This window comes from Megalopta genalis, chromosome 1 (assembly GCF_051020955.1).
Source record: "Megalopta genalis isolate 19385.01 chromosome 1, iyMegGena1_principal, whole genome shotgun sequence".
NCBI lineage: Eukaryota > Metazoa > Arthropoda > Insecta > Hymenoptera > Halictidae > Megalopta > Megalopta genalis.
Window position 1 is genome coordinate 1,465,932 of NC_135013.1, and position 27,584 is coordinate 1,493,515.

General features: G+C 37.5%; 1 protein-coding gene across 14 annotated transcripts in view; it reads left to right on the forward strand.

Annotated features, from left to right (window-relative positions):
- The window catches only part of sls (sallimus), a 188,024-nt gene that overhangs the window by 17,620 nt on the left and 142,820 nt on the right, over positions 1 to 27,584 (forward strand). For 13 of the 14 annotated variants that reach the window (XM_076528787.1, XM_076528778.1, XM_076528791.1 and 10 more), the window contains exons 3-7: positions 21,252 to 21,294; positions 23,450 to 23,724; positions 25,103 to 25,317; positions 25,682 to 25,903; positions 26,615 to 26,958. In XM_076528787.1, coding sequence (XP_076384902.1) covers positions 21,252 to 21,294; positions 23,450 to 23,724; positions 25,103 to 25,317; positions 25,682 to 25,903; positions 26,615 to 26,958 — 1,099 coding nt within the window. Of the gene's footprint in view, positions 1 to 1,242; positions 2,035 to 21,251; positions 21,295 to 23,449; positions 23,725 to 25,102; positions 25,318 to 25,681; positions 25,904 to 26,614; positions 26,959 to 27,584 lie in introns of those variants that run through there. The other variant, XM_076528756.1, reaches the window with a different exon arrangement.

Below are 27,584 nucleotides of genomic sequence, written 5' to 3' on the forward strand. Positions count from 1 at the left end.
CATAAGACGCAACATAATCTGTTGCCGAAACTAGCCGCGGAATGTTTCGGACGTGACTGTCTTTCATCGCAACGTATTTTCGACGTGTTTCCGTTGTTCCGTAGAAATTTGTCAGCCACATTTTTGCAACGTTATTTAATCCAAATTTTTATAATAACTTTCTATAGTAGGATAAATTTAACGGGCCCAAATATATTCGTTACTTTTTACAATTTTTTTTATGTAAGCCAAAGTATTGGAACTAGTCTCTCTCTCTCTCTCTCTCTCTCTCTCTCTGTCGCGGGGGCGGAAAAGTGAAAATGTAGTCGTCCGTTTCGACGGGAGGGAAACCGAGCCTCGTATTCTCGGTTTACAAAACCAATGACCTTGACAAATGTGAATCGTGTTCGAATTACTTATCACGCAATCGCTCCATTCCATCGCAGGCGTTCATAACAGAGCAAAAGAACAAGAATAAAAATGATTTTCCGAATAATCGTTAAATCGAATAATCATAAATCATCGAATAATCATCAAATAATTTATAATCGATAAAGCAAACTTTCAATTTAATTTACGAGGCATCCGTTAATATTTAATATCGAATGCCAGCCTACCTGAACTGAACAATTATATAATCTCACCGAATTTCTCCAATTCTTCCTGGAAATTCCTGGTAAAGATCATTCTTTAAAAATGGAGTTCGATTTATCCGCCTGCTTGAAAATAATAAAAAATATCGCAACCCTACGAATGTTCGTATTATTCGATATGCAATTTTTTCGGTGCAATATTTACGCAATATTCTATATAATTATATATATCTAAATGTAATAGTATATTATACATATATGTATATATCTATATCTATATCTATAGATTATATTATATTATATATATATATAGAGAGAGAGAGAGAGAGAGATTATATAGGAAAGAGGAGGATTTTATATTTACCGATTTCGTCAACAACCATAAAAACCAGCCGGAAGTCTCGACTAATACACAATCATCCATTTTTTAGCGCGCAATCCGAGCGCGAATTAGCGAGAAATTGCCGCGCGTCGTATTTAAGGGCGTGAAAAATCGGGATGTTCCGCGGCTGTCCCCCACCCGCAGCCAGCATCGCCGACCGCGATCGTCGCGATCGTCGGCGTCGGCGTCGGCGTCGGCGTCGGTACGTCGGGTACGTCGTGCGCGCCCCCCACCCTCGGCCGAAATCCCCCACCGTGTGCGGCGGCGGCGGCACGTCCTCGTGGAAGGCCGTGTTCGTTTTCCGAGGCGGCATCGGCCGGCAATTCGCATTCGACCGACGTCTTGGTTTAAAGAGTCTCGGGGACAAGACTTTTGATGATGACTTGACTTCTGCCGACTGGAGAGTGAGCCGCGGCCTATAAACACAGAGAGCATAGACGAAAGCTTGAGATAAAAAAAATAATACGACGACGAAGAAGTAGAAGAAGAAGCAGCAGCAGCAGAATTAATAGAAAAGGCGACGAATAGAGAAAAATATAACCGGATTATCAGTTGTTCGATCTTTCGGTTAGTCTCTTTCTTTTTTTTTCGCTTCGTCCTCTCGTCGAACCGGGTTAGAGATCCGCGAGTGACGCGACACGGCATCGATTGTCTATCGATTTATAGCTCGACAGTTTTTTTGATGTTGGTGAGTGCCGCCCAGTGAGTGCACCGCAGCGGGAAGTTTTCAACGCGCCGAGGCGATCCTCGGTGAGAAGCGAGAAGCGAGAGGGGAAAGAGAATCGCGACCGAAGGGAGAAGAAGTTCCCCGGTAGAACGTCGACGACGAAGAATTCAAATCGAGCCAGCAGACGCACACGCACACGCACATATACACACACACACGACTTGGATTTCTCCACTGATCCAAAATGAAGCGACAAACGTCTCAGCCGCAGCAACAGCCGCAGCAACAACAGCAACAGCTGCAGCAACAGCAGCAAACGGTGACGAGCCAGCAGCAGCAACAGCAGCAGTACATTCAACAGAGAACCGAACGACAGTTCACCACCCGACAGCAGATCACCAGTCAGCAGAGAGGTCAGTCAGGCTCGTCGACAGATCCCATAATCGATATTTCTATCTCTCTTTCGAAACTCGAAATTCGGACGGAGATCGTCAGTCGGAGCACCGACTGTTTCTCCGGCAGAGTTCTCGCAGTGCCCTCTGCGAGTTCTCTTGTGAACCGTTCGCAACGCAATCTAAAATCGTCCCGGAGCACGGAGCTCTTTGTAAAAATTTTATTCTGAAAGATAGTTTAGAAAAAATTATTTCGTTCGGTTAGAGAATAATTCCTCGGCGTTTCGTGGCATTGCACCGATCTCGCCGAGGAGCGAGAGGACTCGAAGGCAGAAAATAACCGGCAGAAAATCCCTCCGGATTTCTCGGCGGAGAATATCCCCTTGACGAATATTCTATTTTCGAGCGGGAGCACCGCCCCTGCGCGAGCTCTAAAGATAGTTCTTCACCACGCTGTTCGACGCCAGCGTTTCGAAAATTCCTGCACGCGCCGTAAACGCTCTCTCTCGTAAGGGTCGCCCTCCCCGAAGAGGGTGGCCCGTCGCCCCCGTCGCCCCGTTCCCTTGCTCGAGGAAAATCCGAGGCGCCCACCGCCGCGCGCAGCTGTCAAAATCGCGGCCGAAAACGCCTGCGCCACCTCCTCCGCGCCTGGCTGCATCCTCTCTCGTTCTCTCTTTTTCTTTCTTTTTCTCTCCCTGTTCATGCTCTCGGCCGACATGGGATATCTGTCATTGGCCCGCGGATTGCGTCCCCGGCTGCACTCGATCCGAGGGGAAAAAATGCGGCTTCTAAATCTGGCCAGACACACTTTCCACGGGGCCCCTCTCTCAGCCGCCCGCCGCCCGCCGCACGCCGCGCCGTGGCCCGAGAAGTAACGAGCTGAGACGACCGCCGGTTAATTAGCAAAAGTATCGGCGGCCCTCGCATCGCCGCGCCGCTGACAGAACCGCTCTACGGTCTGCTGCGACAAGACACCCCAAGTCCGGTTTTTGGTATTACGCGTCTTGCGTGGCTGATCCGTGCCCGTGGACTTCGATACTCGCGAATCACGATCGATCTTTGGCAGTGTCTAGGGTTTTTGTTTTTCGTTTCTTTGCTTTTGCGGGAGAGCGTGAACTAGCGGGAACAGTATGGCGGTGCTATGATGTCGCTTGTATGTAGACCGCGGATCCTCGTGAGACGTGAAAACTGTACGGGATGATACGGGGGATGTTAAGGTTGATGAAAATGTCTTTTATTTGAAATATTTGTAGCGGGTTGGTAGCACCGTGTAACCTAAAAATCGACGGAGAAGATTATAGGGAACTTGAGATGGATGAACATGTGTTTTCTTTTTATATTATTGCAATAATTTGGAAATGCTGTAACCTTGAAATTGTTGGAATTGATCGCAGAGTAATTTGTTTCAATGAAAATGTGTTTCCACTGTAAATTATTGCAATAAATTGAAAATACTGTAACCTAAAAATCGTCGGAATCGATCGTGGAGAATTGAGACGGATGAACATGTGTTTCCTCTTTATATTATTACAATAATTTGGAAATGCTGTAACCTAGAAATTGTTGGAATTGATCACAGAGTAATTTGGTTCAATGAAAATCTGTTTCCACTTTCAATTATTGCAATAAATTGGAAATACTGTAACCTGAAAATCGACGGAGTCGATTGTGGAGAATTTGAGACGGATGAAAATGTGTTTCCTCTTTGAATTATTGCAATAACTTGGAAATACTATAACCTAAAAATTGCCGGAGTCGATCGCAGAGAACTTGAGATCGATGAAATTGCGTTTTCCCTCTAAATTATTGTAATGATTTGGAGATACTATAACCTAAAAATTGTTGGAATCGATCGCAGAGAACTCGAGCTTGATGAAAATGTGTTTCCACTTTAAATTACTGCCATAATTTGGAAATACGATAACCTAAAAGTTGTCGCCGTTCACGGTCCAGTTACAAATTTGCTACAAAAAATGCAAAAAGTACAGTAAAAATGTCAATTTTAGTCGCTACACGATCAGCACTATAATAATATTACGTACATTATAATAATATCCGAGCAATTCTACGATTACGATTTTAATAACCAATAGAATCCCTATTTTTGTCCTCGAATGCAATCATTGTCACAAAAATGACCATTTTCCCCATAAATGTGTCTAAGAACAACGTTCCAGACATTTTCAATAAGATTTCGACCAGGTTATGTTAGTTGTTATATTATTGCATAATACAGTAAATTAATCGACGCTCAGCTTGGAAACAAAAATGGACAATTTGGGAAAAGAAGATATGATTATTCGACAGCCGCGGGGCTATTTATATCAAGGTTATTATAGTTACCGATTGTTAACAATTGTAAAAACAAGTCGCAAGGCTCAATTAATCGCATCTCCTCTTCCCAAATCGTCCATTTTTGTTTCCAAGCTGAGCGTCGATTAGGGAGAATTTACTGTATCAATTTCATTTGCTTGCATCTCTCTCGCAAGCGACAATTCCTCTACAGAGTGTCCCAAAATAATTGTTTCAGCAAGAAATGAGAGATTATCGAGGCGATTTGAAGTAACTTTTTCCTTAGCGAAAATGCAATCCGCGGCTTCCTTCACGAGTTATTAACGAAAGGCGGTGACCAATTGGAGGGCGAGTGCGGCCGCCTCGCGCCAGCTGATCTCGCCTCTCATTGGTCGCCGTTTTTCGTTAATAACTCGTGAACGAGGTCTCGTAGAACATTTTCGCTAAGGAAAAAGTTACTCGAAATGACCTCAGGAACCTCTCGTTTCTCGCTTGCACAATAATTTTAGAACATACTGTACGCTGTTTCCAATGACAGTATTTATCGCGTGCCGCGATGTCTGCGGGATTGAATAACGTTTCTCGAGCAGCGGGCAACGCGACTTGTTTTCGAAATTTGTTACGTATTCCCGAGCACCCTTCTCAACGTCGAGGCTCTGTCTAGGATGTCGTAAATATAGAACCGTTCCATAAATACGGATAGTTTGACTTTGAAAAGCGTCGCGATTTTCAACGCAACCATGCGATATTGGAAATCGTTAGATCGACGTCCGTCGAGCCGAAAGCAACGTTGATCGATCAGCGAAAGTATCGTCGATAACTGTTTACATTCGGCCGTGCGTGTCGTACAGAGGCGTGGAAAGGTAGTCGTAGGCGAAGTGAAATTTTTGGGACGACTAGAATTTGCTAGGAACTCGCGAAAGTTCTCTGGAACTACATATAACCGTTGGAGAGGAGAACAGCTGTTCGCATAACGTTCTACCATCGAATAAATCGCGGTGACGGATCGTCGGCGTGATATGTTGCTGATCTTGACATTTTTGGGACGCCGAATGAACGGAGCTCTATGATCGTCGTCGCCTGAAACTTTCAAGCATTCGCCGTTTCAATATTTTCCAATTACATTCCAATATTTTTCACAGACAGAATCGTTAAGGCAGTCGATGCTTGAAATCCTTTATTATCGAAGAATTATAGCGTCGATTCTTATTTCCAACGGAAATCAATTGATAATTAATAATAATATAATTTATATATATATATATTATAAATAATTGTTATTATATATAATTATATTATAAATAATATTATATATTCGTTTTTGAGGAATTGGTACTCCAAATCTTATTCTAATTTAATTATCATTAGAAGAACTTTATTTAGTACCTTTTAATTTATTGTATTACAAGATTGCAAGTTTTTAAAAATTTGTACTGAATGATATAATTAAAATTATGGTATAATTATATGGTATAATAATGATATAATTTTCTATAAATTTTCTAATACAATAAATTAAAGAGTACTGAATACTTAAATAAATTTTTTAAATTTCTATGATATTCGTAAAATCGAGGAACATCTGTTTTTCGTGGAAAAATAATTAGGTGCGCAAGAAAACAAAATAATTGTGTAACTACATATATTTTTTGGATCGAAATTTTAATCGTCTTCCATTGTTCTTACCTTTTTGAGGAATTCTAAATCTCTCATTGTAATTTAATTAGGATTAGAAGAGTTTTAATTTAGCACTTTTTAATTCATCGTATTACAAAATCAGAAATTTTGAAAAATTTCTATGAAATGACATAATTCAATTATGGTATAATTATAATATATATAGTAGGGTGAGACATAATTTTCTGATTTCTAAATTTCCATTTATGTGGAATGATACAATTACGATTATGGTACAATTATATGTAATAATTGTAATTGTATCATTCCACATAAATAGAAATTTATATATATATACCATAATTATATACCATATACAATTTATTATGTACAATACAATACGATATGTACAATACGATACAATTACAATTATGGTACAATTATATGGTATATATATACCATAATTATATACCATATAATTGTACCATAATTGTAATTGTATTATTGCATATATATGTGTATAGTAAAGTGAAACATAATTTTCTAATTTCTAAATTTCCATAATTTATTGTATTACAAAATTAGAAATTTTTAAAAATTTCTATGGAATGACATGATTACAATTATGGTATAATTATTATATATACAGTAGGGTGAGACATAATTTTTTAGTTTCTAAATTTCCATTTATATGAAATGACATAATTACAATTATGGTATAATTCTAATATATATAGTAGGATGAAACATAATTTTCTAATTTCTAAATTTCCATTTACACGCAACGATATAATTACAATTACGGCTTAATTACATGGCGTATATATATATAGCGGGGTGAAACATAATTTTCTAATTTGCGTCGGCTGTCGCGGCGCATACCAGATGACACGCGAAGATCGTTGAAATAACACAATCCAATTTACTCCGTTTGAAACTCGTGAAGCGTGGAACCTAAACATGGAAACCACTTTCCGGCGAGAGACAGCCGCTCGGGCGAGAACGTCGCAGGGGTGGACTCCGGCAGCTTGCTTGGCTAAAAGAAAAGCTACGGCCGGCCGGTCCATCCGTTAGCCGAAGCATCGCGTTAAACAGCGTGAAAGCGTTGGAAGACGAGGATCGTTATTCTCGGTGTGGTAAATTGATGTTACCGGCTCGCAGTGAAATGGCAGTTTACGCGAATTCCGGCGAATATGAAGTTGGAGGCGTTCCAATGGGGAGGGAAACGCGGATGAAAATACCGTACGGTTGTTATGCCGTGTTTATGCTGCTCGAACTCGTTGCGCGATCCTGTGCAAAAAATCAGAAGCTCGCCAAAACGCGAAACCGGCCCCGAAAAAAAACGGGGGGAAAAACGAACGCGGTTTCGCGCCGCCCCTGGCGACAAAACTGTTCGCACGCTTTCTCGAACGACTCTGAACTATTTTTTTCTTAAATGTTAAAGAGACCGGTTTATCGAACGACAAGTAAAATACTTTTTTAAAATACCTTTTTTTTTTTAATTTTGTTATTATACTTGGAACGACGAAAGAGAACACGAAACTGTAATTTTCTTCTTTTTTAGCTTATTCGCCAGAACTTGGAACGAATATTTTTCATCGAATTGCTCGAAAATTTTTTCAAAGTTTCTTTATAGTAAAATTAAAAATAATAATAATAATAATATTAACAAAATTAAAACAATTTTTATATTATTAATTGCATGATGAATTGTACAGTGTCTCTTTAAAATTTGAAAAAAAATAAACTCAATTTGTCTGGCCCAGTTTTAAGAAGATTCTACGGTTTTAGGGGTTGCTCGATTATTTTTTGCAGTCACTGTACTACCCCGATTCCGACGCGTAACCGAGAAAAAATGCGTCCGCGCGGGAAACTTAAAGTACGCGTTGATCCCCGTGAATCATTTGGCCGAAATAAATTGGTCTGTCTGTGTCGGAATATTCTAGTTCGTTTAATCACACCGGCAGAAACATTTTCCTCGGATTCGCCCACTTCGACGACCCTTGGCTTTCGCTGACGTCGCGATTTCGCGCTTATTCGTTGCATTATTCTCTTGCATTATTTATTCGCATTCTCTTACGTTATTTATTCGAATTTTCTTATATTATTTGTCCGTATTCTCTTACATTATTTATTCATGATCCTACAAATAATTATCAAATTAATGTTAATTGAGAATACGAAAAATCCGACGAGAGTGAAAACAGAATCCATAGAAATTAGCAATAAATAACAATATTCTATTGCGACCATGCGATTTCGCGCTTATTCGTATTCTCTTGCATTATTCGTTGCATTATTCTCTTACGTTATTTATTCGCATTCTCTTACGTTATTTATCCATATTCTCTTACATTATTTATCCGTATTCTCTTACATTATTTATCCGTATTCTCTTACGTTATTTATTCAAGATCCCACAAATATTTATCAAATTAATGTTAATTTAGAATACACAAAATCCGACGAGAGTAAAGACAGAATCCATAGAAATTAGCAATAAATAACAATATTCTATTGCGACCATGAAGAGTGCCCTTCGATCGCGTTTCTCTGCACGAAAAGAGATAAATTGATTAAAAAAATGCGGTGCCGTCTCGTTTCGTCGTGAAAACCGTCGGAGAGTGCTGTAACGGTTAAATTAAATGCCTGCGCATTTTCCGATCGAACGAAAGGAACAGCCGTGGGGAACGACTATAGAGTACGATTTTCCACGCGATCTTGGTCGCGGTTATGGCTCTGGACCCGAAACGAGGACGTTCCACAATGTTTTAAACGGCTCCGAGACACCACTTTTGCCAACTGCGTTTTCGTCGTCTAATAAAAACACCGGCAGATTTCATGCCACCTGCCAACTGAAATCGATGCTGTTTCTCGATGTATACGGTTAGACGTAACATAAATAATGTGGCATATACGTACAGGCGGTGTCCGTCGAGCATTTTCAGCCGAATAAAACGTACGAGTCATAGAATCTTGACATAACCTTGACATAACAAAAGGAAAACGAGATCTGAAAATTATACTAAAATCAATTTAAAATCAATGTAAAATTAATCAAAAATTAATCTAAAATCAATCTAAAATCAATCTAAAATCAATCTAAAATCAAATTAATCTAAAATCAATCTAAAATTAATTTAAAATCAATCTAAAATCAAACTAAAATTAATCAAAACTCAATCAAAAATTAATCTAAAATCAATCTAAAATTAATCTATAATTAATCTAAAATCAATCTAAAATTAATCTAAAATCAATCTAAAATTAATCCATAAATATCACGAGCAGGTTTTTAAAATGCTGTTAGGTACAGCCGTTTTATTTGCAACTTTGCAATTATACGATTACGTAAACCAAATTCTCGATGCGAACGGAATAAGCTGAACGAAACGAGAAAGCTTTCGTGTATAATAAATCTCGCATGCAGCAATAAACATCTTATTCGTATAAATCAATTCTACGTACGAACAAAGTGGTTGAAATGTTTAAATCAAATATTACGAATACACTGCACAGCTCGAACAACTTTTGAATTATGCGATTCACCTTATGCAAGTATGCGAACCGTATTCTTCTGTATTTAATCATTTTCCAGAAGACTCGTAATTTCTACATTATTCGAAGCTCGAAGGTTCGGTGACTCACCCTGTATATAATGATTAATTATATTATTAATTTCAATTAATAATAAATAATTATTAATAAATTAATTTAAATTATTCAATTATTAACTTAATAAATAATAAATAATTTTTAGAAAATATATTATTATATTATATATATATTTATAATATAATAGTATATAGCATATAATATTTATTGTATATATTCATTATATATACTTATAAATATATATTTACATTAAATATATTAATGACATATATAATTAATTATTTTAATTACAACAAAATTATAGTTATAATTGTAACAAAATACAGCAAAGAATGTACAAATTCTATTCTCATTCATCTGCATTCACGAACATGCAACATGCGACTTCCTGGCTGACGTTAAAATAGATTCGACCGACATTCAAGTAGATCTCGCTAAATTTTTTGGTGATCGATCATTAACGCCGTTCATCCGGGCGCTTATTATTAGATCGTGAAATTCGCTCGCGAACGAATGCATAAAATAATCTTTGTAAACGATCTTCCGATCTCCGTATTAAAACGACCGGCTTAAGTTACAGTAAACTCATTTACGAGTTGCAGAGATCTTTCCGCACATTTTTCATAGAAATGATCGCACCAAATACAAAACCGCGATTAATAAACCCATGTTATTTAACGATAACAATATTGTTAAAAATTTAACAATATCTTTTTTGTTATCATATGTACGGCGTATTTTAAAAAATTGACTGCAAGTGGAAAGGACTTTTTTGCCAGAATTACGATTTTTACGACACACCCGGACAATTTTTATCCGGCTATGAGCCGCGTAAACTCCGCGAGCTGCCAACGATAATATGACAAAATGTGATCGAAATGTTCAACGACATTTTCGTTCGTCCGCTCGGCGACTTTCGCACACGTGAGAACATTCGAATGTAATAGGACCGCGTCGCCGGCGCGAAGTGTAACGAGTTCAAGAAATCGCACGGAATCCGCGGGAAGCAAATATGGCGGTTACGCAACCGGGAATGGGCCGTCAATTCGCTTTCGACAACGGTTTTGGCAGATTCCGCCGTGCGGGAGCGAGAAGCCGGTTCGTTTGTTTCACACGGGACAAAGCGTGTGTGTGTGTGTGTGTGCGCGCGCGCGCGCGCGCGTGAGTGTGTCGGTAATTCTTGTAGCGTCTAAATTTTATCGGAAGGTCGATAAATTTCGGTCGCGCGATGTTGCTCCGCCGAGAGAGCGAACGAGCGAGAGTGAGAGAAAGAGAGAGAGAGAGAGAGAGAGAGAGAGAGAGAGAGAGAGAACTGACCAAAAATACCGGACACGTACTCATACTTGATGAACGAGTGGAAGTCGCTCGAAATCTCTGCTCCACGTACGCGAAGAATTACAAAAGCTTCGCGAGTGCGATTGCTTCGCGGCGAATTCCCTAATTGACGCGAAATTTCCGTAATTGACACCAAATTTCCGTAATTGAAACGACATTCCATAATTGACGCGAATATTCCGTAATTGACGCGAAATTTCTATAAATAACGCGAAATTTCCGTAATTGACACGAAATTTCCCTAATTGACGCTCAGATCGCGCACAAAAATGGACAATTTGAGAAGAGTAGATACAATTGATCGAACCTTATGGCTCGTTTTTATAGTAGTTGACAATCGGTAACTATAAGAAGCGAGACAAGGCTCGAACAATCGTGTCTCCTCTTCCCAAATTGTCCATACTTATGCACAATCGGGAGAATCGAGCGTCAATTCGGGAGAATTTACTGGAATTACGGAGGCAGCCGGCTTCCGTTTTTCCCTCTTTGGAAAAAAAAACGTTTCTCGGTGTTGCGCGAATTCAATTCCGTTGCAATTCAATTTCGGTATTCGGTTATATCGTGTCCCGATTACGTAATAATTCAACCGCGTTGGAATTCGATTGCACATCAATTCGAGCACGTTGTAAAATCAATTACGCGATTCAAACTTTCGAGTTAATTCGATTGTTGAGTATTTTAATCACCGGTGTGATCGAAGCGCGACGCGATTCAAGTGCACTGTAATTGAAATAGAATGTGATTCAAATGCACTGTAATTGAAATAGAATGTGATTCAAATGCACTGTAATTGAAATAGAATGCGATTTAAGTGTACCGTAATTGAAATAGAATGGGATTCAAGTGCATTGTAATTGAAATAGAATGCGATTCAAGTGCACTGTAATTGAAATAGAATGCGACTCAAGTGCATTGTAATTGAAATAGAATGCGATTCGAATACCAATGTAAATTAGATACAGTTCTTCAACCCACTGCTCGGAACTTTAAATAAGTCAGATACATATTCACGCGTTTCTATCGTATACTCGTTTCTTGTCTCTTGCATGTTTTTTTTAAAGAGTACTCGTTAAAAATAGATAGGCGAGATTGAAGAGAATGAAAATATTTAAAAAATATGACGGCATTTATGCAAGAATTTTCAACCCGCTGGAATTAGTGAAGGAAGAAAAATATTTCTATCTAACTCATGTCTTGTTGCAGTCGATGAACATAGTTTTTATTTTCCATAAAATTCCGCAGTTAGTTTTTTATCTATTAATTCATTATCCTTCAGTTCGATTACACCATAATTTGTAACGTTTAATTTGATTAAATTGTAACTTGTAACTTTAATTCGATTACATCGTAAGTCGTAATTTTAATTGAATTACATTGTGAGTCGTAATTTTAATTCGATTCATATGAACAGCAGAATACGCGACGCGCGGCAGTTGCTGGCGGTGACTTTTTAATCACGCCGCGGCGAGACTATCTCGCAAGATCTCTAGAAATGCTTAAATATTTGCACTTTTAATTACTGATACCGCGAGCATTGTGTCGGTGTCATCAATGAACTCTTCTCGACTACGCTAATTTTTTTTATATAATTAACGAACACGATTCAACCGAATTATGTTGTGCAGAATTGCACGCGCGCTGAGAATTTCTTAATTAACAATTTTCGTTGTCGTTTCTTCAATTTTAAAGCGAATCAACTGCAGAAGCATTGATAGTAGATTTTTAATTGTTGCAAAAATATGAACGAAATTTCTGCTGAATTTTTTCGAACCGATCCATTTTTTATCATAAATGCATAATAATTGTAAATATAATTAATATATATAATTAAAATAATATATAATATAATATAATATTATATATTTTATATTTATTATATTATTATATTATATTATTAAGTAATAATAATATAATATATATAATAATATATATAATATAATTATAAAATACTAAGTATCATAAATGCAATGACAAACACAGTCGGCCGTTGGTTCATCTAAAAAATAGCAACTCCAACGTGTGCCCTGAATGGCGGTGAAAATCGGAGCATCGGCCGAGACTAAATTCGGAATACAAATTCTTGCGTAGGTTCGAATAAACAGCTAACAAAGCGACGCGGCATCCGCACGCTGCCCGCGGCCCAGCGTGTCAGCTATTCCACGCGACGACGCGGCACGCTGCTAAATCATCATTATTAATAAAGCAAAACCGACGACGGTCTTGTGTTACGCGGAACGAAAAAATATTGCCGGGCCGCGCGACGGCGTCGCCCCCGATCATTAATTGCACGGGGCCAAGAATGCGTTAACAAATTGGCGAAAGCAGGAAACAACGTAAAAACTGGAATGGCGCACATCTTTTAATCGACGATTAACGGATGCGCGCGTTGTTCGAACGCTGAACCAACCGAGCATTAAAAGCGGCCAATGTTTGTGCTCGTTGACAATGCTTGTTGCAAAAACGAATTGCTCGGAATTTATTCAGATTTCCCACGATTTGTATCACAGTGTACACTTGCATTAAGAAATTCGATCGTTTCGTATGAAATAGCCTTTTAATTTCACTGATTTATGAATACAAAGAACCGCTGGATTTTGAAGTACAATGAAGTACAAAAAGATCAAGTGCAAAGATCGAGTACAAAAGTCAAGTACACAAAATCCAGTACGAAATTCTATTACAAAAGTCAAGTACAAAAATCAAGTACAAAAGTGAAGTACAATAGTCAAGTACAAAAAGCCAGTATGAAATTCTATTACAAAAATCAAGTACATATAATAGTCAAATACAAAAATCCAGTACAAAATTCCACTACAAAAATCAAGTACATATAATAGTCAAGTACAAAAATTCAAAATAGAAGTCAAGTACAAAAATCCATTAGAAAAATCAAGTACAAAAATCAAGTACAATAGTCAAGTACAAAAATCCAGTACAAAAATCGAGTACAAAAGTCAATTATAAAAATCAAGTAAAAAAATGTGAATTAATAAAACCATATTTAGTGTTAATATTTTCACCAAGATTTGTCTTTCTCGTTTAGATTCAATATTAAATTAATTTATCATGAATAGAACGCGAGTCACACAACGATTATCTATTCTACGTCTCTTTATTATGGCTGATATAATTAATTTATTATTTAACACATAATGCGACAGTCGCAATCAGAGTCCATTCGCGTAATTAATGCGAGATGCACGTTTCCATTTGGCCATTGAGACTGTCCATTGTCGTTCTAACGTTACGTAGCTATTACCGTGCTTAATCACCGCCGAAAAGCTTATAAATAGAACGAACCTTGAAGGTAACAGCCTGTTAGCTCACATCCGCGGCCGTTCTATAACCGAAAGGAAGATTCATGCCACTTCGCGAATACTTTTCTGTTATCGTCGAGTGCCCGAAACCCACGAGTACGTTCGATCTATCAGTGAACGAACCGGTCGATCGCACCCGATCGTGAGTCAGGTATACTTTGAAAAGCGACGAACGGAATCTGGAAATAGACGTTCGTACGTAAATAGCAATCGGGAACTCGTGAAATATACTATTTTTCTTGGCCACTCGTTTGCCAATGAATATCGAATTAATGTTACGAACGACGTTATCCAATGTTGTCCAACAGATTGTATTAATGATTAATTGATGCCACGTTGACAATTTTTAAAGGGACACCTTGATATTTTCACAGAAATTATATAGTTTTGACGATAAGTTGCAGATGGTTGTGATTGGATCGTGGATTTTGTGAAGTACACTTACAAAAATCAAGTACAGAAATCAAGGAAAAAAATCAAGTACAGAAATCAAGTATAAAAGTCAAGTATACAAATCAAGTACAATAATCAAGGGCAGAAATCAAATAGAAGAATCCAGTATAAAAGTCAAGTATAAATACCGAGTACAAAAATGCAGTGCAAAAATCAAGTACAAAAGTCAAGTATAAAAGTCAAGTATAAAGATCATGTAGAAAAATCTAGTAAAAAAAGTCAAGTATAAAAATCAAGTAGAAGATTCCAGTAAAAAAGTTAAGTAGAAAAATCCAGTAAAAAAGGTCAAGTAGAAAAATCAAGTACAAATATCCAGTACAAAAGTCAAGTATAAAAATGAAGTAGAAAAATCCAGTACAAAAGTCAAGTATAAAAATGAAGTAGAAAATTTCAGTATAAAAGTCAAGTAGAAAAATCAAATGGAAGATTCCAGTACAAAAGCCAAGTATAAAAATCAAGTAGAAGATTCCAGTATAAAAATCAAGTAGAAGATTCCAGTACAAACGTCAAGTATAAAAATCGAGTAGAAGATTCCAGTACAAAAGTCAAGTATAAAAATCAAATAGAAGATTCCAGTAGAAAAGTCAAGTATAAAAATCAAGTACAAAAATCCAATACAAAAATCCAGTACAAAAATCAAGTATAGAAACGTCAAGTCCAAAAATCAAGTACACAAATCCAGTAAAAAGATGAAGTACAGAAATCAAGTATAAAAATCAACTAGAAAAATTCTAAGGACATATTCGTACAATTCTGTGCCGTTGTCACGTTGTTCCGAACCGGTTATAATTCTTCAAAGAGAAACGGCACTTTTCGTTTCTTCGTACCTTGACGCTTACGTTTCTCACTATGTATTTACTCAGACACGATTTGGACTTAGCACAAAGGCCCCGGCAGTGTCTAGTTCGAGCTACAAAGACCATCGGCGAAATAAACTCTAGTAAATAACGTGTCGCCGATCAAGCTGGCTAAATAATACGGTTAGCCGTCCGCAGTCGGACGCACGTCAAATAAACCTTCGCAAAACCATCTGCAACCTACTGTTACGGTAAATAAAGCTTTACCGATCGCGATCCTCTAGACACAATTCGATTTCTTAACGCTTTAATCACCGAAAGCTCGTTCGCAAGCTTTGCAATGACTGCGGCCGAGAGAATTTCCAGCAATTTTCGAGGATTTTCTCTTAAATAATAATTTCGAACGCAGCATGAACGAAAATTATAAACATTAATATATATTAATAATATTATATTATTATATTTATTATAATAATATCATAAAATTATAACATAAAAGTTATCGCAGTTCTCTCGAACAATTTCTTGAGAAATTCCTCGGCGTCGGCGGCGAATTTTCGAAGAATTTACAAGGAAGCTTTAACCGAGGGGCATAATTTTGTAAGATCGTAACGAGAGTTCAATATAAAGTTTCAAGGTTAGGAAATGTTCATGATACATCCGTGATTTGTAATCTTAATTCGATCACATCGTATTTCGTAATCTTGATGCAATTACCTCGTAACTCGTCGTCTTTGTTCGATTACAACGTAATCCGTGACCTTAATTCGGTTACGTTGTAATTCCTGGTATTAATTATAATTGAAACGTGATTCGCAATTGGGGTGATTCGATCGCTTCGTAATTCGCGATTGGTGTCGATTCGATTGCGCCGTAATTCGTAATCGGTCTAATTGAATTGTTCGGTATTTTGTAATTTATGTAACTGAATTACTTAATAGTTTGTAATTGACGTAATTGATTTACATAGTACTTTGCAATCAATGTAATTGAATCACTTAGTACATTACAATCAATGCAATTAAATTGCTTAGTACTTTGTAATCAATGTAATTGAATTATTTAGTATTTTGTAATTAATGTAATTGAATTACATAGCACTTCGTAATTAACGTAATCTAATTACTTAGTACTTCGTCATTAACATAATCGAATTATTTAGTACTTCGTCATTAATATAATTGAATTATTTTGTATACTTTATAATTAATGTTATTGGATTATTTAGTGCTTTGTAATTAACGTAACTGAATCACTCAGTAATTGTAATTAATTGTTAATTGTAATTAACGTAATCGAATCATTTAATATCTTGTAATCTAAACTAATTTAATCATTTTGTACTTTCTAATCAATGTAATTGAATTTCTTAGTATTTTGTAATCAATGTAATTTAATTGCTTAGTATTTTATAATCAATGTAGTTGAATTACTTAGTACTTTGTAATCAATGTAATCGAAATGCTCAGGACTTCGTAATCAACGTAATTGAATTACTTCAAACGAACAAACAATCGAACTCGGCAACATCTTCGGAGAGATTTAGGACCTACTGGGACTTAGGGCCTAAGTAACGCGCGGCCAAATCCCGTTGACGCCTTCTTAACCCGTTCGCGTTCGGCTCTGAAACGTCCAGGCCGGGAGAAACGTGTCCCGCGCGCGGTCGAGCTAGTTTTCGCGAGAACCTTAGCCGGGAGGGAGCCGATTAAAACGCGCGCAACGCCGCATTTTAGCCGAGCCGCCCACCTTTGGCACTGGTTTCGGCCTACTTATTTCTTCCGTCGTTGGTGCGGACCGATCGCGATCGGCTCGATTAAACGGTCCGCGAGCGAGAGCGGCCGTTTAACCGGCGCGCGCGCGCGCGCCGACTTCTTCCGTGCCGAGGCAGCTGATTGCGACAGAAGCGACCTGCCATGTCGACCTGTAAACAATAACAATGCCCGATCGAGTTCGAGCTGGCAAGTCGGAAACAGGCACAGCAGAGCGACTTCAATGATAGCATGTATTTCGATCTTTCTACGCTTTGCTGTCGTCGTCGTCGTCGTTGTCGCTATTACAGTTCATTTCTGTCAGAGTTCAGCGGATTTATAAACGAATTGCTCACGGATTGTAATTACAAAGTAATTCAATTATGTTACAACGTTGTCGCATTGTTATTCGTAATTCGGGATAACCATGAGATTATTTGAATTAGAATGCAATTCGTAATTGCGATTGGAGTTCAATTATCGAGTAATGAGTGATTCAAATACATTGATTACAAAATACCAAATAATTCAATTATATTGATTGCAAAGTATTAAGCGATTCAATTAAATTAATTACAAGATATTAAGTAATTCAATTACATTGATTACAAAATACTAAGCAATTCAATTACATTGATTACAAAGTACTAAGCAATTCAATTACATTGATTACAAAGTACTATGTAAATCGATTACGTCAATTACAAACTATTAACTAAATCAATTACATAAATTACAAAATACCGAGCAATTCAATTAGACCGATTACGAATTACGGCGCAATCGAATCGACACCAATCACGAATTACGAAGCGATCGAATCACCCCAATTGTGAATCACGTTTTAATTATAATTAATACCACGAATTACAACGTAACCGAATTAAGATCACGGATTACGTTGTAATCGAACGGAGACGACGAGTTACGTGGTAATCGCGTCAAGATTACGAAATACGATGTAATCGAATTAAGATTACAAATCACGGATGTATCACGAACATTTCCTAATCTTGAAACTTTAGATTAAACTCTCGTAATAATCCTACAAAATTATGATTTATCCAGCACCGGTTACAGTGACATCTTTCGTACGGCACGACACATTACCACGATCGTTTCCCTTGAGATTTTGCTTCGCCGAATTCGAATCCGGCCGGCAAAATTTGCCAGTTCAGTATTTTTTTTGGAAAGAGAACGAATCGACACGAGCGATTGACCTCTAACGACGAACATCGTACATCGTTATTTCGACCAGCACCGTATTTAGCAATAAACAACCGCTAAATATCGATGGCGGTGGCTACCCAGAAAGCGAGAAAGAGAGCCGGTCGCGATCGGCGGTCGCCGCGCCGGGGCGAAGGGAAGCAGCGCGCAGCGTTAGGAGCTATTTTATTTTGGTCAGTGACTAGGTTTGCGTAACGTCTCCGGCGCAGCGATTGGTCGAGAGCTGCATGTAGTCCGGCCGGCGTGGACGCGACGCGAGGCGACGCGCGGCGGGGTGAGGGGCGGCGACGCGACGCGTCGCGGCGCTGGGCGCCGCGCAAAGATAGTTGCTCCTAAAATGGCCCACGGTAACGCGATCCCCATCTGGATGCAAAAATAGGATCCCGTGGTTATCCGACCACATTACATCCTTCTCCCTGACATCGGCCGCCCCCGTCGCGCCGCCACGCCGCGATCGCGACGCTCTCGCTCTCGCTCGCTTTTCCGCTCCGACGCTATATTTCATTCTTTTTATTGCGCCAGGTAGCCGACGACGCGATGCGTTATCGTCTCTAGCCACGGCTGACCTTCCGCCTCGCAAGGTTGTGGACCAGCACCCTTGCGTCCCCGCCTCTCCGTGTCATCGACGCGCCTCGTATTCTACGCTATTCTTTTGCTTCCCCTTCTGCTTCTCCGGTGTCCATTCGATTTGTTATCGATAAATTTGTCGGACAAATTTTTTCCAGCAATTTTTCATTCGGATAATATGTCGGGGAAATTATTCGAATTGAATTCTAGTCGGATAATGTGTCGGGGAAATTATTTGAATTGAATTTTAGTCGGATGATATGTCAGGGAAATTATTCGAATTGAATTTTATTCGGATAATATGTCGGGGAGATTATTGGAATTGAATTTTATTTGGATAATGTGTCGGGGAAATTATTCGAATTGAATTTTATTTGGATGATGTGTTGGGTAAATTGTTTGAATTGAATTTTATTCGGATAATATGTCGGGGAAATTATTCGAATTGAATTTTATTCGGATAATATGTCGGGGAAATTATTCGAATTGAATTTTATTCGGATAATATGTCGGGGAAATTATTCAAATTGAATTTTATTCGGATATGTCGGAGAAATTCTTCGAATTGAATTTTATTCGAATAATCCATCGAATAAATTCTTCGAATTGAATTTTATTCGAATAATCCACCAAATAAATTCTTCGTATTGTACTTTATTCTAATAATCCATCTAATTGAATTTTATTCGAATAATCCTTTGAATAAATTCTTCGAAAGATTATTTAAATAAAAATCAATTCGATGGATTATTCGAAATATTGTTCAAATCAAATTCTATACTAATAAAATATTACTCTAAAAATGTATTTGAACCTTTTTGCGAATAAAATGTTATTCGAATAATGTGAAACTCTGCTTCCGACAAATAAATTGTGTTACAAAATTAGAAAGTCGATTTCGACCTAAATAAAATATGTTTAAATACCTATGAATAAGAATTGATGATAAATCTACGTCTGTCGCGGCCGATAAAAAAATCTCCGCGGTCGGAGAACGAATAATCGACGAATAAAACGGCGTATTTCGAACCGAACGCGTTCCATTCCCATTCGGAAATGATTTCGAATGGCTCGCGGTCCGCCTGCCGAGCGTGATATCCAGAATAGGAAGTCCCGAGACCGGGCACATAATTGAATTAACTGCGTCCCGGCGCGGATAAGTCCGCGGAAAAATGCGTGAACGTCGCGGCGCGTGACGGCGACAGCGTAAAGAACGGCATCAACGGTCCGTTTCCTCGATTCGTTCTAGCCCAGTTCAGAGGAATGGGAGGAAATGCAGGCGGAGAGGCGCGCGCCCGGAAATAAAAATAACGCGGCTCGAAAAGAATCGGGCGAAAGCTCGGCCGTGCATTTTTCTCTCGGATGAGCGCACGGAACGAGAACGAAATCGCCTCGGCAATCCAGAAAAAGGAAAGCGGATATAGAAATCGCCGTTGTAACTGGACTCTGCCGATATGTCTTGTCGCGTAGATCCCGATTTCAATTGATCGTTTTACGGAAACTCGGATCGGAAGGGTGTCCAATTTATTAGCTGGAAAATTCCTTGCGAGAGAATAGCAGCGCGATCAATCTTTTGTTAAATAATTTAACATTTCGGTGTGACGCTAATGTTCGACTAGTTTTAACAATTCGTTTTTATCGGAATATATTCGAATTAACTGAATTTTTTTGGGATGTTTAGAATGCATTCAAGATACGATGTTGTTCGCTATGGTAAATTCAGTTTCGTTGATTGGGTTAGATTTATTTTTAGTCAAGTGTTGACGATACGTAATGTTTTTTCGAATAGAATTGTTGATTGTTGAATTTAATTATTAATTGTTGAATGAAACGATTAATTATTGAATCGAATTATTAACTGTTGAATCGAATTATTAATTATTAAATCGAATGATTAATTATTGAATCAAATTATTAACTGTTGAAACGAATTATTAATTGTTAAATCGAATTATTAAATCAAACTGTTCATTCAGTCGAATTCTGAATATACATATGTATGTATACTTAATTATACTTAATTCTGTACGCAGATTACTATAGATTATCATATCGTAGCAACAGCAACACCTAATTCTATACATATACATATAGTCGCACCGTTTTCGCCCCCGCATCGAAGTCTTCCGTAGCATCTTCACCCACCTCTCTCATCTTCCGTACTCCGAATGACATTTCCGCGTTTTCCGGAAGTTTTATAACGGACGCACACGATCCGTCTGTTTCTCATTGCGTGCCGGCGTAACGTTTCGTTTTCTTATTCGTTGCAGTTCAAGGGGAGATTGTGATGCAGTCGACGCCCACGGTACCAACGTAAGTACCTCGATGATTATGCAGCATTTCCACGAAAACTTTTTATCCTCTATTCTCGTACCCTTGTTCGAGCGAATTTCTATCGAAATAGAAATCTTATTCGGACAAATTACACTGTCCGACAAAATCAAACTTTTTTTCTGAGTTCCTATAGCCACTATGAAATTCTTGTAGAGCTTCACTCCCTGAACAAGAATCCGAAAACCGAATTGCTCCATCACCTTCAGTTTTTTAAATAAACGAAGTTTTGTAAAAACCCAAAATTTTCGACAAAAACGAGGTATTGCATGGAAAGTACAAACGTTAGAAAGTTCTAATTGGTGTTAAAAGATAGAGGAGAGTTTCCTGAATATAGTGGCATTCAACTTATTAATTGTTTGGTCTTAAATAACTATAAATTAATGTCAAAGTTTTAAAAAGTGTCGACGTGAGCAGTTTCTGCGCAATATTTTTGTATTTTTACGAAAAGTTTTTTGTTCAGCACGAAAACTCTCCCCAGGATCGAATTCTGTAGGCATTTCTAAAGAAGAAACGGCCCGATAGAAGTGTCAGAACGATGTACGTTTCGAGTAGGTCGAGAAAATGTTCGTCGGCAACATGTACACGATGTTTTGCCGCCATGTGCTTCGCTGCTCGCTTCTCTCTGTCCGACAGGGCCGAAGCTATAGGTAATCAACACCGATGGAGGGATCCAATGGGGCACCCACTTAGCGTGTGGGGCGTGCCTTTTTTTTAGTACTTCAATATGCTGTCTTCCTTTACATATTTTTATGGATAATAATCACCAAACTGTGAATCATAAATTAAAAATGGAGAAATAGTAAAAGAAAAATAATGAACAAAAAATATTCATTTTATACTGAATTTGTTCGAATTACAAGTATATCATGTATACAATTATCATTTAAATTATAACGATAATACGATCATGAATAAATAATCATTTTCAAAACGTTAAACTTCTTGAAACATATTGTTAAATATATATTTAAATATTTATTTAATTATATGGCATAGAAGTCAAAATTATACTAGTGTTAGAATACTTTCGTTACCAACTCCAAATACTCTGGTGTGATCTTTTTTGTGAAATATATCACAGTTTGGTGATTATTATCTACAGAAATATGTAAAAAAAAAACAGAACATTGAAGTACTAAAAAAAATTCAAATATTATTTACGAAAAGAGGGTGCCCCATTGGATCCCTCCATTGGTGTTGATTACGCGTAGCTTCGGCCCTGTCGAACAGAGAGAAGCGAGCAGCGAAGCTCATGGCGGCAAAACGTCATGTACATGTTGCCGTTGAACATTTTCTCGATCTACTCGAAATCGTATATCGTTCCAATACTTTTACCGCGCCGTTTCTTCTTCAGAAATGTCTACAGAATCTGATTCTGGGTAGAGTTTTCGTGCTGAACAAAAAACTTTTCGTAAAAATACAAAAATATTGCGCAGAAACTGCTCACGTCGACACTTTTTAAAACTTTGACATTAATTTATTGCTATTTAGGACCAAAAACAATTAATAAATTGCATGCCACTATATTCTGGAAATTCTCCTCTATCTTTTAACACTAATTAAAACTTTCTAACGTTTGTACTTTCATTGCAATACCTCATTTTTGTCGAAAATTTTGGGTTTTTACAAAAGTTCGTTTATTTAAAAAACTGAGAGGGTGATGGAGCAATTCGATTTTCGGATTCTTGTTCAGGGAGTGAAGCTCTACAAGAATTTCATAGTGTCTATAGGAACTCAAAAATCGTGTCGGACAGTATTATCATCCAAACAAATTCTAATTCGATTGGATATTTATAACAACGTCGAATAAAATTCTATTCGTCGATCCTTTTCGCTAATTATTATATTTCCGAGCAAATTTCTATCTGAATAGAAATCTTATTCGAACAAATTATCATCCAAACAAATTCTCATTCGATTGGATATTTATAGCAACGTCGAATAAAATTCTATTCGTCGATCTTTTTCGCTAATTATTATATTTCCGAGTGAATTGAAAAATCGATTCTTCATTTTCGCCGAAGAATTAAATATTCAAACTGAGAACGAGATTATTTATTTCGCGAAATAGAATCGCGTGTTTTCGGTGAAGGATCGAAGCATCGAATCGACGATTTGTTTTTTTTTCGCGCAGATTTACCGGCAGACCCGGCGACCCGTCGCCACCGGTCTTCGAGCAAATCTTCAAGAACGCCAGATTCGCGCAGGGCGGCAACGCGATCTTCGAGGGTCGTGTCAGGGGCAACCCGAAGCCCACCGTTTCCTGGACGCACAAGGGTGCCCCGTTATTAGAGTCATGGAAAATTCGGATGTCTTACGACGATAAAACTGGAACGGTCACCCTGCAGATTAATCAGATTGGTCCGGGAGACGAAGGCGAATACACCTGCAGTGCTAAAAATCAATATGGTGAGTTCGGACTTTTGTTCACGACGAAAAATCTATAAATATAAATTACTTAATAATAATAATAGTAATAATAATAATAATAATAATAATAATAATAATAATAATAATAAATATCTTAATAATTGTTTTACACTCGACTTACTAAAATCATTCGGGAAAGAAATAGATTTTCTCTGAACTAATGAAAACAATTTGCTACTTTTGCACGAAGAATTCGTTGAATATTTTACTAGTTAGTTGATTATTTATGAATCCAGTAAATTACTTTTTGTTCGATGAATTTGATAACTATATTTTGGAAAAATCGAGCATTCGTACATTTGATCCTTTGATTTTTTTCAATGCTTCTAGTTGAGCACGTTGGTCTTCGATGTATTGTTTTAAACGACTAGTGGACCTTCGTGTTGTGTCAATTTTTTATAAATTGCTTTTATTGCTATGCTGAACATGCATGAATAAATATAAAGAGCTAATGAACTCGACAAATGGTTAAATTTATTCAATTATGTAACATTTATTCAATTTTATTAACATTGGAAAAGATATTGAGAAAGATATTAACATTCTTGCTAATATTGAAAATATTATTATTAATATCGAGAATGTTATTGTTATATAGTATCGCAAATATTGTTGCTAGTATCGTATATATTGCTGTTAATATTAAAAATATTGTTACTAGTATCAAGAATATTATTATTAGTATCGCAAATATTGTTGCTAGTATCAAATATATTACTGTTAATATTAAAAATATTATTACTAGTATTAAGAATTTTATTATTACTGTCATAGATATTATTACTGGTATCAAATATATTACTATTAATATTGAAAATATTATTATTAATATTATGAATATTATGAATATTATGAATATTATGAATATTATGAATATTATGAATATTATTAACATTATTAATATTATGAATATTATTAATACTATTAATATATCATTAACATTATGAATATTATGAATAATATTAATATTATTAATATTATGAATATTATGAATATTATTAATATTACGAATATAAGAAATGAATGAAATAAAAATCTCCTCGGATGCTGTAAAATGTTCGATTCCTATCTCTCGCAGCACTGAAACACAGTTCTTTGGAACGCAAAATTATAAATTAAACACAAAATTATTAATTTAAACTCTAGATCGAAAAGTGGATTAAACTACAATTCCAAGATCTTTTTTTTTAAAATAAAATAACGAGGATCGCATAAGTCGATCATTAGAATTCGAGGTTCAAGCAGCGATTAAGCAGGATTTTTACAATAACATATTTTATTTAACGTATCGAACTGTAAAAAGACATCACGAGATTCGAGTTTTCCGTAACGTTTGATCCGATTTGAACTTGTTCAGGCGAAGCGATTTGCTCGGTCTACATACAGCCAGAAGGATTCGGGCCTCCGCAGCAGCAGATGGGCGGCTACAGAAAGGAATACGCGCAGAGTTTCCAGTCGACCGAACAGAAGAGCCAAACGGGAAGCCAGAGTTTCCAACAGCGTAGCTATCAGCAAACGATTGACAAACGAAGCTACATGAACGGATCTACCACCAGCATCGAGGACTTCAAGGTTATTCAAATTTATTCAATTAAGTGACATTTGTTCAATTTTATTAACATCCAAAAAAAATTAACAAATATAGAGAGAGTTACTAGCATTAATGCAGTAGTACTTTATTCAATTTTATTAATATCGAAAATATTATTATCAATATAAAAAATATTATCAATATCAAGAACATTATTATTAGTATCGCAAATATTATTACTAGTATCAAAAATATTATTATCAATATTGAAACTATTATTATTAATATCAATTTAATTGGTTGGGAACGTTCTCCGATGGTTAGGGGTTGCTTTTCCCGCGGAGGGTTGCCGCGAAAAGAAATGAGATGAAGGGTTTTCACGATGATATTCGACGGTGTTCGCAGGTCGACACGTTCGAGTACAGGCTGCTGCGAGAGACAGAATTTCGAGAGTCGATCACCCGCCGTTTCGTGGGCGAATCGGACGTGCAAATTTCGACGACGGTGGACCGCAGCCTCGGACCGGTTGCACCTCCGCAATTCGCGCAGAAGCCGAGAAACTCGAAGCTTGTCGAAGGATCCGACGCCGTTTTCACAGCGAAGATATCCGGCAACCCGAAACCAAGAGTAAGTCGCGCCGATACAAATATATATTCTGGAAAATTTAGAGGATCTGAAAAATTTCCGTTTTTACGAATTGTTTCTCCAATTTCTGTTTCATTGAACATTTTATTTTTCTTTTAAACACGCGCTAGATTTCTTTATCTCTTCGATTTATTGTCGCAAGAACCTCTGAAAATAATAATAATAATAATAATAATATACATAATGTCTCGAAAAAGCCTCCAAGTCCGATAATGGATTCCTGGGCTCATTTGGAGTAACTTTCTCCTTAGCGAAAATGCAATCCGCGGCTCCGTTTACGAGTTATCGACGAACAAACACTGACCAATAAGAGGCGAGCTCGCGTCAGCCGAGCCAATCAGCGGAACTGGGCTTCGTGCGCTCGTTGACTGAGCCGTCAAGCGCCAGCCGCCTTGCGCCAGCCGCCTCGCGCCAGCTAAGCTCGCCTCTCATTGGTCACTGCTTTTTCGTTAATAACTCGTAAACAATGCCTCGTAGTACATTTTCGGTAAGGAAAAAGTTGCTTAAAATCACCTCAGGAATCACCCCATTTCTGTATTGCGAGACATTTTTCGGTCACTCTGTATAGTAAATGTTAACCAACAAATAACCAACAGTCGATCACTTGACGCAAGAACCTCTAAAAATAATAATAATAATAATATGTGGTAAATGTTAACCAACTTATTCGAATAATCGTCCGCCATTTTCCAGTTGACTTGGTTTAAAAACGGCCAAAGGATCCGCGACTCGCAACGCGTGGAGATGAGCTACTCGAACCAGCAGGCCACGCTCAGGATCAGAGTCGCTCTGCCGGAAGACAGCGGCCACTACACCTTGCTCACGGAGAATCCGCAAGGCTGCACCGTCAGCTCCGCCTACCTCGCCATCGAGTCCAGTAGCGATCAGGTGGATCAGGCTTACCAAGCCTATCAGAAGGAGGCAGTCAAGACTCAGCAAGTAGAATCGACCGGCGAGTCCGAGTCGGGCAAAGTTCTGCCGCCGAATTTCGTTCGCACCTGCACCGATCGCGACGCCACCGAAGGAAAAATGACTAGGTACGTCTACCGTGGGGGAAAAAACAACACCGACGATATCGCGAATAATACTAATCGTACACAGAATTGCAAAATAATTGAACTCCGAGGCCCTAGTTCTCCTTTCGCTGATTATTTAGCTATACAGGGTGTCCCAGGTTTTAATATTCAAACTTTGTCAGTATATTCTATGGCACAAAGTAAGAAAAAAATGTTATGCAAACATAGGTCATATAGAGCTTTATTAAGAAGTTATAACAGAAATTCGTTCAATGAAATGAAAGAGAATAGAAACGAAATTCGCACGGTCATAAATTCGATCTTCGATCGATGACAATCATCTATTTGTCAACAACGGTAGACATTTTGAAATGTATTAATAAACACAGCTTACATGAACACACGGCATGTGCTGATCTATTCAAGCCAATGCTCGCAGTAACAGCAAGTTGATTACTATTCCTATTCTGAATTTTTGTTATAACTTCTTAATGAAGCTCTATGTGACCTATGTTTACATAACATTTTTTTCTTACTTTGTGCCATAGAATACACTGACGAAGTTTGAACATTAAAACCTGGGACACCCTGTATATTACTATATAAACTATATATTACTATATATTACTATATATTATTATACATAT